Source organism: Protopterus annectens, chromosome 16.part0, assembly GCF_019279795.1.
Source record: "Protopterus annectens isolate FY-2018-M chromosome 16.part0, PAN1.0, whole genome shotgun sequence".
In the NCBI taxonomy this organism is placed as follows: Eukaryota; Metazoa; Chordata; order Ceratodontiformes; family Protopteridae; genus Protopterus; species Protopterus annectens.
Genome location: NC_056750.1, coordinates 214,416,841 through 214,430,101, shown reverse-complemented (window position 1 = coordinate 214,430,101; position 13,261 = coordinate 214,416,841). Strand labels below are relative to the sequence as shown.

At 41.5% G+C, this 13,261-nt stretch overlaps 1 protein-coding gene across 2 annotated transcripts in view; it reads right to left on the bottom strand.

Annotated features, from left to right (window-relative positions):
* The window catches only part of LOC122790881 (importin subunit alpha-5-like), a 114,019-nt gene that overhangs the window by 87,047 nt on the left and 13,711 nt on the right, over window positions 1-13,261 (bottom strand). For both annotated transcript variants that reach the window (XM_044058549.1, XM_044058547.1), the window contains exons 2-3: window positions 8,080-8,154; window positions 1,636-1,785 (exon numbers count right to left, since the gene is read on the bottom strand). In XM_044058549.1, the coding sequence (XP_043914484.1) occupies window positions 1,636-1,785; window positions 8,080-8,145 (216 nt within the window). In that variant the 5' untranslated portion in view covers window positions 8,146-8,154. The remainder of the gene's footprint in view (window positions 1-1,635; window positions 1,786-8,079; window positions 8,155-13,261) is intronic.

The window sequence follows — 13,261 nt, the reverse complement described above, 5'->3', positions numbered from 1 at the left end:
GGCAGTTTCACTTGCTACCCCAGTCATACCTGCCAGAATGCAGGTACAGAACAGTAGAGCCTGGAATGCCTGCTATGTCATGTGATACTTTGATCAGGAGGCTGCATGTATGCTCTGCCCAACAGCAGTGAAACTCCTCACAAGTTACCATACAGGTGGTGAAAGTACTATCTGCAGTATCTTTAGACTCTTCTTCCAGACCAGATTGCTACCAAGTGGCTAGAATGGACAACTGGGCACAGTAAAGAAACTTTTGGGCTGATGCTGTGGGGGAGGGCAAGTCACAAGCCAAGTTGGACTGCTCCCTGCGTTGCTGTTGTATCTTTCGGGTTTTCCCAGTTAGGGGTCGTCACAGCAGAGCGAGTAGAGTCTGCGAATTGGCAGTAGATTTTTACATGCAGAATTGCCAGCTCTGATGCACAACCTTCAACAAAGGTACACCCATTCACGCACGTCTCCACACAGAAGACACTTTAGCAGAGAATTTAACAGGACAGCATCTTACTGTGAGGCGACAACGCTACTGCAGCACCACTGCAGACTGCTCCCTGTGTAACATACAGGAAATGCAATTCATAATTTTGTTCCCTCCAGTTGCTTGTGTCATACTTTTATCACCAGGCCAAGTTCACACTGGACCTTGCCTGAACAAGTTAAGCCATTACTCTAGCTCACTTGCTATTCCTTTAAACATTTCACCAGCCCTCTCAACCCAACTCCCCTTAGAATAGCAAGCCAGAGGCTCTTACTAGGCAGGCTCCCATTTTCAAGGCCTCAGTATTCAGCCTTCTGGCAACTTCATGAACTCAAAGATCACATCCTTCCCTGCTAATCTGGAAACAGAAATGTACCAAAACTTGTGATCCATGTCCAACACCCCCCCCCCCCCATCTGCCTTTTCATCATCTTGCCCTACTCCCCCTCCAGACTGCAAGTTTGGTAAAGCTCTTTTGCATTATTCTATCAAGGATGCTTATTTACAAATTTAGGCTGCCAAACTTCCTTTTACCCTTCCATTAACTTTATTTTGATAAAGCTGGTCACACCTACCACACTCACCGTCCGCCTGAAACTTTTCTAGCAGAGCTTACAACCCCTCACAGCCCTTCCTTCCATTACTGATGGCAGCATTCTGTATTCTAAACAGAGAATGCTTTTATTGGTTGTCTAGAAGACAAACTTGTGGCACAGAACTTCCAGACTCAAAAGGATGTGCAGGGTTACCCAGTGCTCCTGTTTTAGTGCACATACAAAACTCTGCCCACAAGCATCTATTAGGTGCCCTGGTGGCAGCACTCCTCCCAATGGAGAAAGCTGGTACCGTCTCCACTCCACCCCCCCCCCCCCAGCTTTCCAGTCCCTGGGGTCAGTCTTGCATTGTAAGCAGATTTTGCAGAAGTTTTGGACATTGCACCAGTAATGTACTGCCAATATACCAATACCAGTTTCAGTTTGAGACTTGCTCAGGCGGCTATCCCTCAAAGTAGTAGGAGAAGCAAAGCAACTCTACAATGAGTACCAAGTTATGATTTTTGCTCCATTAATGTAGTGTTTGCACCTCAAGGTCTTAAAATGGAAAATAGTCAACAGAACTAGTGCTCTCAAACTAATTCACTTAACCACTTTCAGTCTTACCACAGCATTTTCAGGTTTATCAGATGTGTCCCTCTCTGGAGAAATGGCATCTTCGGAAAAAGTTGAGACATGCCTCCTCTTCAGGATCTGTTCATCTTTCTTTGCTTTCCGGAGTTCCACATTTGCTTCTACTCTCCTTCGTCTAAGTTCCTAAAAATGGAAATGTGAAGTTAAATCACAAAGAAAAGTTCAATTACCCACAGTATCCAATTTCTGAAAGCCATCTTACTTGGTAAATTAGACTAAAACAGTTCAGTTTCTATATTGCTTGTTAGTGTATGCAGCATTTTGGAATCAAACAAGGTAGTTTTTCATTTTCATGTTTGCATAAGCTCCTGTATCCATTTGACCTCTAAGACAACTATATACTGTAGTGTGCATATTTTTCTAAAGTGACTTGCTCATTACAAATATTGTAAACAGCTTACAAAAACATTTAAGTAAGGTTTGCTTATAAAAACCAGTTTAGGACCTATAACACATGCAACCCCTGGATAGATCAGTGCGCTACCTACACTTTACTAGTCATGGTTCTGGAGATCTGTACACTTAACTGAGGTGATTGCACATGCCACACCAACTGGAAGATCAAGGCAGGTCCATTGTAAAACAAAAACGTAAAAGTTCAGGTCGTGCATACAAGCTTCCCTTCCAACTTGAGTCACAAGCAGAGAGCATGATATGGTCATATGAAAAGTTCCTCAAAACCTAAAAGCAAAATATGGCAGCTATGAGCAGACCACACCTTTTGAACATTTTAAAAGAGGTAACAAGACAAGCTGGGAATAGATTGTAGTCTGAAAGATACACCACTGCTTCCCTTATGGGCTCAAGGAGAGATGTGAAAGCTCATGCTAATTCGAGAAATTCCAAGGTCTAGGCTTAAGTGGTTTGGAATGGCAGCTAACCAAAAAGCACCAACCAAAAGCTTGCTTCCACATTTGTGGGAAAGTGTCCCCCTGAACGTCACATTACTGCATGGCACCATCTGTGCATTCCACTTGCCCTACAGATGGAGGTCAACCCCCCCCCCACCCAGAGATTCAAGCAACACAATCCCACTCAAAGTTGATGAGGGAATCTGTATCCACAGTTCCCAATATGCAGGAAAATACTTTGCATAATGGGAACATCTTAAGGGGTGGTTTTAAGTTTAGCTATTCCATCCCACCTTGAGCAAGAACATGCAACTAAAAAAATAATCTCCATTAGCAGGAGATCTGACGAAGGGCCCAATACATGTGTGACTTAAGCCATCCCATTTGAAGACTCAAGGGATTAACAAGACAAGTCTTTAGCAACCACACTGATCCAGCAGAAAAGCCTTTAATCCCCCCTACAAGGGATCAGTCTGTTGACTGATAGTGGAGCACATAGTATGCCAACTATAACCAGACAAGGACAGCATCTTTAGAAAGCATTACTGAACAATGTTTTTAAGATACATCTCAAGCTTTCTTACTCTGTTGAAAGCACATGGTATCAAGTTAAGACCTTCCCTGGAGTGCTTCAGCTGGGCAAGTGTTGTGCCTCTACCCTTGCTTATTAAGGCAATTACTACAGTGGAGTGAATGCTTATTCATATAGGGCAATAGGGATTGAGAAATTCATAACTGCTTTTTACCAAGCTAAAAATTAAAGTGCACGGAGGAATTCCTAAAAAGGAAGCCGAGTGGAATGGGATTTGTCCAAGCCGCCTCCCTAAACTTCAGATGCTTCTATGTACATTAGATCAGATCCTGGCTTGCAACAATGCATCTTCTGCAACTGGCAGGTGCAGAGTGCCTACAATTACAATTTATGGCCAACCCTTTGTCAAAACTAAATTTATCACTTATGGTCTGGCTGTAACCAAAGCACAACTTTGATAGCCAATCCAAAAATAGCTGGCTTAGAACAGACAGCATCTCAGCTGGCAAAGGCACCTTGATCAGTATAATGGCCAACTAAAAGTCAGACTTTTTATACTTTCATACAAGCTAGCGAGTGCCTATTCGCACACTCCCAATGACGAGATAGGATTGTTTGAGGCACTTACTCATTCCTTCCCAAAGTAAAGGGACAAACTGACTTATCAATATTCCACCACTGCAGAGTTTGATTCTGTAGCTGTGCCTTAATCTTCTGGGGGAGCATGTAGTGAAAAGTGATTCCTCACATCTATCAAAGTCAGAATAGAGAATGCTTCTCAAGGGGCAAGTGCATCACATGAACTGCTCGGAGGCAAATGGCCCATAGCAGAACACCCTAAAAGGGTTGTACATTAAAACAGACATCTAGATAGCAGCCTCAAGTACCGATAAATACCTTGTTACACTAGTGTAGTGCTAAAAATGCACCCTGGATTCTAGAAAGGAGCTCCCCACCATGAACTACCATCTTTGCATAGTACTACAAGTCCAATGTAGTTTAATCAGAGTACCAAATTCCCCCATTCCCTGACAAGTTCCTTAATGTAAAAGGCTCCTTTACATAGGTAAAGGCAGATCTCAATTTAAAAACTGTGCTGTGTATGGTCCATGCACAGCTTCTAAGGAATCATTATGGAATACAGTACCATGTACATACCATGGCACAGAGGATAAAGGGACAGCCATGCATCCACAAGTGTAGTCAACAGGGGGTGGCAGTATAACCTTCCAAAGATTCTCAATGGGGACAAACTACAGAATGTTGCTCTTGTCCCTGTGGGGATGCAGTCCAATACTTGCAAGTTCGATGCACAGTACAGCCCTGATCATATGGCTACTAAACACTGGGGTGCTGGCTGCTTCAATGAAGCAAGAGCTGTCTGCAGTGCATATTTGCAGGCAGTTTCATTACAAAGCACTAATGCAGAGTGCTCATTATGTTGTGCACTGCTCTGAAGCATGCATCTGCCTTACCTGCCATTAGTACATGGCATTTTTGCCCACTGCAGCAATTATGGTGCCATTGCTAAGCTATTAGCAACAGCTCTTTGTAGCCATGTTTTCCCCAGCAGCCTACCACACAGGTAACCATTAATCAATGCCAGTAGTGGTTCAATGGGCCCAAATACACATCGGATACAGATAGCAGTCTTGATTCTGCTACAAGAGTCCCCAGAATAAGGCACAGCAAGTGTGGCAGAAACAGGATAATGCAGAGATGCTCAATTAACTCAGCACTGGATTGTTTTTGGCATCAAAAATTTTGATATTCACAACACACAGTTGTAATTTACTTACACTTTCATCCTCTGGTCATCCAGTTTACCTAAATCCACTAAAATAAATCTGTAATGCACAAAAATGTAAAAGTGCACTGGCACAGACCACTGTATATATAGCAGGAAAGTCATGCACAGAAAGCTAGCCCTGACCACAGTCTGAAGTCTGCCTTCCCACATAAATATGTACAAGAAAAAATTCTATGACAAATTGTGCAATAGGAAAACATTCTCTTCATAGCAGTTGCAGAAGACTATACTACTTGCACTTCAAACAATATGGCACAGCTTTACACAATCTGTGAAGATAGTCTAACATCATGCCATTAACAGGCCACAAATCTCAAGGCAAGAGGTACACACCCAACTACATGGTCACACCTGAAGCTAAACTCACACATGGTCATCAGCATTCAGGCAGTCCTTTGTTCCGAATCGACCAAACCTCCCTGATGCTTCTATTTAAAGCATTCATTACTAGACTGAATAGGATATTGAAGTGAACAAACTGCCCATTCAGAAAGTGTAATGCCGTTTCTCAATTGCTCAGTGCACTTGACATAACTCATAAGATTTAAACCTATTTAATAGGATTTAATGTTGTGTATAAAGAAAGGATTACTTGCTGAAGTCTATTCATACATTCCTCTTAAAATATGTCTGGCAAGTATACATCTGCTAGCTCTCGGTTTGGCAATACCCATGGGGAAAGAAACTGCCTAGCAAACTCAGCAATATACCAAGTGATAACACCCTAATCCCAGGAGACTTCTTGGTCCATTTTGATCAAATGGATTTAGCATGGCCTCACTACAGAGCAGACTCCATCCATCAGTGTCGTTAAATATTAGTGGCAATCAATACTCTGATGTAACAAAGGCCCTTTACTGGGAATTTTCCACCTTTTATAACTGATAGTATTGTGGCGAATCTAAACATGACACAACTGACTATATACACACTCTTCAACCACATCTGTAGCCAACCCTCCCCACCCACCTTCAAAAGTATCATGACTATCGTTTCAATAGCAAAACCTGCATCCCCACCTGCCCAAGTCACAGCATAGTTATCAGCTAAAATGGATGAAGTTCCAACCTCTAAGTTGGAATCAACTCAATGAGCTCATTCACCATCCAGATGGAAGATGGTTAGACAAATTTCTAGCTCAGGCTCATAAAACCCGATTCTGTGCTGGAACTTCCCCTGTGGCAATACACAAACCTAAGGCTCTTCAAAGATAACTTGACAAATTACTTCAAACAGCAAAATAACTCACTTGAGCTGAAGTCCAAAGCCAGTTTTCTTTTTCCAAGTCACCATCGGCGTCAAATATCTGAGATGCTTATCCTTGAGATTTCTTACTCAAATTCAAACACTGCACCCATTTCCAGGTATGATTTACTCATTTCATACTAAATATTTTTGGAGCCTTTTTCCAGTTTATATTCCCTTTGCATGTTTTCCATATCCCTGTCCCAGTCAATTTTGAAGCCATTTAGTATACAGTAAACTGGTCTACATGGCTAGACTAGTAGCATTAACAGCTTAAAGGATTCACATCTCCCCCTTTTTGACAAGGAAAGGCCTTCGAATTTTTCCAGTATGCTGCATGGTGTACATACTAGTGCCCTAGAGGTATGAATTGTACCCATATATTTCTGCTTGAATGTACAGATCTTTCAACACTGCTACTGTGGTGTTTCTCTCCATGCCTCTGCTGAAAAGGACCTTTAAGGAAGTGGATTTTCTCTTTAATCAAATGTTATATACCTTAAAAAAAAAACACTAGATAAACCAGGGCTAAATATCTTGCATTAACAGCAAGGTCAAAAAAGCAAATTATTTTGCACCAGTTTTGTATATAGAGATCACTGTGTGGCAAAAGCCCCATTTTCCAAATTATTTTTCTTGGGCATTAACATCCTATCCTATAATACCACTTACTTTCCCCACACCAACTCCCATAACCTCCTGCACCTCCCATAAACCAACACACAAGGAGTTCCTCGCAATTAGGATCAAGAAAAGGGAGACCCATCTACTGCAGCCAAGTATAGCACCATCTAAGCCAGCTAAGACTTGATGGAAACTGGGGTCAAGCCTCACCAGTCTGCATCAGAAGCAGTACTGATCAAACCATATCCTACAACCTTGCATTTTATCCCATCCCTTAGCTAGCCCTCTAATGCAAGGGAGCATTAGAGTCACTAGTTGCAAAAGTCATAAGGGAGATGGCTCCCTGCAAGGGTCTACAGTCACATCCATGAGAGATGCATTATCTTAATGGAGACAGATAAGAGAATTAGCCCCTTTCAAAATGTTACATGAACTGTGCAAGATGCAGCCATATCCACCGACATTGAGATTCTGCCTAGCTTACAACCCAAGCAACTCAATTTGGATTAACAGCTTATTAAAGATGGTGTAGACAGTTAATGTGGGAAAGCACAAACATCTATTAGGCTGGGGGCAGCACTGGAGATGGTGCAACAGGCACACTATTGCCTTATGGCCAGTAAAGACCAAAAGTTATGGAAATGGGCAAAGCCAGCCAGACACATGGGGACTTCCAAGTCATTGCAGAAGCAGGGCATCACCATAGAATAAACAGCTTAGTGGCCATTTATGCCTTGTCTGTTCCTACCCTAAGCCCCATCTCCTTTAAGGATGGGTAAAAACAGTCATGCAAGATCGAAGGCAGAGAAATTTGAACACCCATCCAGTCATTTAATTCCCTAATTGAAGATATACCACACTGCTTAAAGACCATTTCAAGGGTTTCTTCTGTGTGCAAGTGATTACAGAATTAAGCAGATTTTAGTCATTGCCCCTTTATAATTTAGCATTAACAGGCCAAATACAATGCTCCACTTGGAATGCACCTTACTAGCAAACAATCACTGGATTAAAAACCTTAACATGAAAGAATGGAAGCACTTCTCAGTGCCTTATAAACTCCCAAGGGACAACCCCTTCATTTTCCCATGCCCCTCCCTGGGGGGCATAAATCTGTAGACTGCAGATGCCACAGGATATTTATGAAGGCCTGCCCAGCAAATTAAGGTAAGCACCAGTACATAGTAGCCCCAAGGAAAGCAGCCACTGCTTATTAATTCTGCAGGAGAACCCTTCCCCTGAACTGCAAGGGGAGGGAGGAGGATATGGAAGCAGTACCTGGATGGCAACAAAATGGTCTGATCTTTGCTAGGACTTTAATCAGAGCCTCCCTGCTGCCCAGTGTATATACTTACTGTAGCATCTTTGCCTTTATTCTTGAACTTCTTCATTCGGTCATCTCCCTCATTAGTGGTGGGCATCTTTCCTGTCTGAAATAAAAACAGCAATCAGGACAAGCTTAGTAGCAGTATTATGGCTACATCCAAATTCAGTATGCTAATATGTGGCAACCCCAGACTTAAGTGGTTGCATTCTCTATATCAAGGACAATTTTGAAAAGTTAAACTTGCCAAGCTCTTCCAAAAGATCACATCCCTACATTTGTCAGGAAATTAGGCTACAGGATTAAAGTGTTAGAATTGGAGTCCCCAAGCCTTCATTATCCACGTGACAGGACAGTACTCCTCAGCAAAGTCTGAACAAGGGCCCATTTAATCAAGGCTCTACCCTGGTTATACAGCCACGTCCAATGCAGACTACAGCTTGGATAGACATACCTGCAGTTTTATAGAACTGCTTTCCCAACCTATAGAATTATAAAAACGTTCTAAACCCAATACTAATATTAAACAAGTGGTTAAACAAAACTGAGCTATAAACTTTCACCATATTTGTGACTGTCCACTGCCAGCCTGCTTCAGGCAATGGGACTTCAAGGATTTAAAAAAAAAAAAAAGCCAATCTTTATTGGGCAACTAATTTTATAACCTCAAATTCCTCAACAGTATTCAGAACCTTAAAGAGTTTAAAACTAGAAGCACCCATTTTCACATCTGTAGGAACTAAATAAAACCAAACTAAAAAAAAAGTATCTCATGCAAAATATTTAGCATGAAATTTAAAAGCAGTTGTAACCTAAAATGTTTGTGTTATGAAACTTGACTGCATTAAATCTCAAATAAACCCTTAAAGTCACATGTCAAAGTTCTGACGACAGCTGACTATTACAGCTCACTATTTGCTGCCATGCATTTCAAACAGGTTCCCCCATTTATTCCTCTTGATGAACTAAGCTAATCAGGAAAGTACTCAAGCATTCACCCATCTGATGCTTCAGACCAAGACCAAGCAATTCAGAAGTGCACCTGTTGGCTTGAGTAAAACCCATAGCCAGCTTTAGGCACCAACTAACCCTGTGGTCACTATAGGCCCCCTGGTCCTGGATCACCCACTGACCATAATTGATATTTTGTAACAAACTAGGAACTCACAGGATGAAGAATCTTACTGGCAACACAATTCAAAGATTGCTGGGTATAGTAACAATGGTTTGTCAAGCAGGCTTTATAATTTTATTGCATGACATCCCTCCTCTGGACTAGTAAATCAACAAGCCTCAATCCTCACCATTGACACCAGAGGGGAACACTCGCTTAGAAGATGTGCACCATTTTCAGATGCAGCTCTCTGCACAAAAGCACAACTTCCATTAAAAGCACACAGGCAGCACACTCCAGACCTGGGAGGCTAGACTTCCTCTAAGCCCACATTTCTTTCTGCAAAACCAGTGCAGTCACCGTGTCCCTGCTCCAAATAGCTGACACTACGATTTGACTTCCACAAACACCTGGGAAAGGCCAGCACAGATTTTACCAGCTCTGCCATGCCCTCCACTTTCAGGGTCTTACCAGGGTACCCAATTACTCCTAGCAAAATTAAGACATGTACAAATAATACTAAGTGGCAAGACTTTCAGGAGCATGAAGCCAGTGCCACCAAATAAATGCAGTTACTCAAATTGCTCCCAAGACCAGCCACAATGATTAGATACATCTTACAACTGCCTCAAAACAATTTTGAGAATACTCTACTTTTTATACATTTGTACTCACATCTGCAGATTTTTCTCTTTATTTTACTTGTATTTTATTGTTGGAGCTTTTCTCCCTTGGCCCAGTGGATTTCCCCAAACTGGAAATATATTTAAAATAGAAAACCTGAAAATACTAAATATTTGAGTTTCAAGTCACAGGAAATTGAGACAGCTGGAAAGATTCAGACAGATACAGAAAAATATTACTTTTCCCTAGTTAAGTTACTTACAAAAGCAAGACAAGATGAAGTGGGAGTGTTTTTGTTGTCAGATTCAAGACAGTGCCGAGGGTCTCTCCTCTCACCAATATCCAAATACAATTTCAGTGCTGGCTATAGAATGACATCACATCTGGTCACCTGATTCTGCACTTCCCACACTACCCCCCTCTGACTACAGGCTGAATCAAGATCTAGCACAGATATTTCAATACACCCCTTGGACTTTGCCAAGGCATCTGGAGACTGAAACAATTCCAATACTTTCATCCTGAGGAGACTAACCATTCTCTGGCACCCCAAGGTAGCAATTAACTCAAGGACAACAGCCCAGACCTTTCCCAGACATTGCATCTCTGGCTGCATTCAGGCCTTAAGACATATGGCCTAAACATAGTCATTTAATTTCTGGCTATTTTTCTTAAGGTTATAAAAGCCTAAACATTCCCTTCCAGCATCCTTTTAACATCGGATGCTATTACTAAGCTATTAACCCAGTCATTTTAAGCCTAGCCATTCAACCCAGTGTAATACCATAAAGTTACTAGTAAACACCCAAGATTACATTTAACAATAACTGCCCATATCCATGAAGGTTGTGGGCACTATCCTTGTAAGAATTTAGTGCCCCATCCACTCATCCAGGTTTCTCTTGCAAGAGTCAGAGGTGTTATTTCACATAAATTATTAGCCTGTTCAAGAGGCATGGCAGTTGCTGGGAAATGGATAGGACATGCAGGAGGGGCAAATGCAAGTTCCTGGAACAGGCAGCCCTAGACCCATTTGATTTAGAGATATGCAGCAAGTTCATTACGTTTGGGTCTTTGTTTGCTCAGGCACAAGTCTCACAAGTCTATATGATGGTGTACAGGGAAAGATTTTAGTCTATTCATGTAAGGAGTATGCTGCAGGCCCTTTATCTTTGTTAGAAACCTGAAGCATCTCCAATTGCTGTAGATCTTAGTACAGTACATACCAAATGGATTTAAACTCAATTATGGGCTGGATAAGTGAGTATAGGGGGTTATAACTTTTGCTTAGGGCAATGCCTTTACTAATCAAGTGGGCTATGTGGAAAGCTTTCCTTACAACAGTAGACATTATTATAGATGCAAGTGTTATGGAACATTGTGCCGAAGGGAAGGATTCATTGTTTTGAATTCAGTTTGAGACTGAATAATACACCAGTCCTTTGTCTGTGAGAGACCATCCTAGAGTATATAGACATCATTTGGGGATTCAATGATTGCACCTAGTTTGCAGTAGTCTGCAAACTTGGTCAGCCACAAACCCTAAACCTCTGAGAATTATATACCAAACAGCAAGGGGCCCAGCACCAACCCCTGTGGCATGTGGCACCCTGTTGGTAACAGGTCTGCTCATTGATGTGCAGACCCCCACTGATACTGTATCCAGTTTGAGGCAGTTGGCAACCCATCTTGTAAAGGGGTATACATTCAGTTTGCCAAGTTTAATGAGTAATGCCCAAGTGTGGGACGGTGTCAAAAAGCTTGTGCCAAGTTAAGGTATGTTTGTGTGCATAGATTTGCCCTCAATTGCCTTGGTCACTTTCAAAAGAAATCCACCAGATTTAACAGGTGGAATCTGCTCTTCACGAAGCTGAATTGGTTCACCTATGCCTTTATTTATGACTTCCATAATGATACTTTCCATGGCCTTACAGATGAGGCTGGTCAGGCTTATGGGTCCAATTCCCCAGGTCTGTTGCTAGGCCACCTTTGTGGAGGGGAATAACTGCAGCAATTCTCCATTTTCACAGGAGAAAAGGCTGTGGTTAGGCTAGGATTGAAAAGGGTATTTAGTGGTGATGCTAGTTCATGTTTTTAAAGTGTTTTAGCTTGTTTAGAAAACACCCTGGGATGTCATCTTGTCCCATACAGAGGTAGTGTTCTTTGCCTTTGACAAGGCTTGGAGGACCAGCTCTTCAGATATGCAATGTGGGGAAGTTTGGGGGAGGGTTTGATGTCAAGTTAGGAGGGGATAAGAGAGTGACATTTTCACCAAACCCATCAGCTAGCAGGTTTGTTCTCAGTGGGGTCAGTTCCAACAGTACAGTGATACAAATGTATCTGTCCAACTGGACCCACTGTTTTATTTAAGTCTGCTTGTGTTAAAGATGCATCATTTGTAACAATTGTCTTTACAAGTCAGTTTATACTAAAATTACAAAATTCTTTAGCAAACTTCCAGCTGGTTCTGCTGGCACAGCATGTTTTACCAATGGCAATGCCCTGGACTTTGATAAATTCTGCAAGCTTTAGGCACCTGCAATACCCATGGCTACAGGCCCTCCTACCCAATCTTCGTGTATGTGCCCTGCAAAAGCTGATTGGGGGGGGTTCAAACAAGTTTTATCCAAAATAAGGGTGCGATAGTCTTTCAAAAACAAGAAACGCAAGCACTAGAGCTCAAAAGCTCAGAATGATCTACCTCTAGATATTTTGGATTTTAATAGCAGATTCCTCTGATTTTCATGGATGACTTTCAGTGAGTTTTATAAATGCTGCCAGGGCAACAGATACAACTCAGCTTCTTTGCTCAAGAATCCTGGGCAAAGCTAAAACAGTAAAAATAAAGGCTCAAAGTTGGAAACCTTTTTCATTTACTACTCAGTTAATGGAACAAGTTTTGAATCTGCTTGCACAATAAACCATGAAAGATTTCTAGATTTGAATGAATACTAAAATAGAGAATGACTTACCAGCAAATTAAAACTTTTTAAAAAAAAAAAAACATTGTGAAATCAGGACAGTGACAGGTACATCTTACTCCTCAATCAGGTGAATAAGTTAGTTACAAAATGATACAACAAGGTGTCTGTGACATCGCTAAACAAAGTAACAAGTGAAAAACAGTGAAGTGAAGCAAAAGACAACTGCAACAAAAAGAAAAGCAGTACTTCACAATGCTGTGACCATTTAATGAAACCACAAAGCTGTAGGATAAAACCCTTCAGTGTTAGTGTTACACTGGGATACAAGTTACTTATTTCTTACTATCCTCATTAAGGCCCTACATGAACAGAGATTAGAATAATGCCATAGCCAAAACTATTTTTGAGCTACCACCTTTGGCATGCAAGGACGGTTGCAATCAAATTGATTTTTTATTTCAATTTACTACATAATACACCCCCCTTATAAGAACACAGAATGATACACCCCCCCTTCTGAGAACACATTTTGCTTACAATGAAAACTTAAG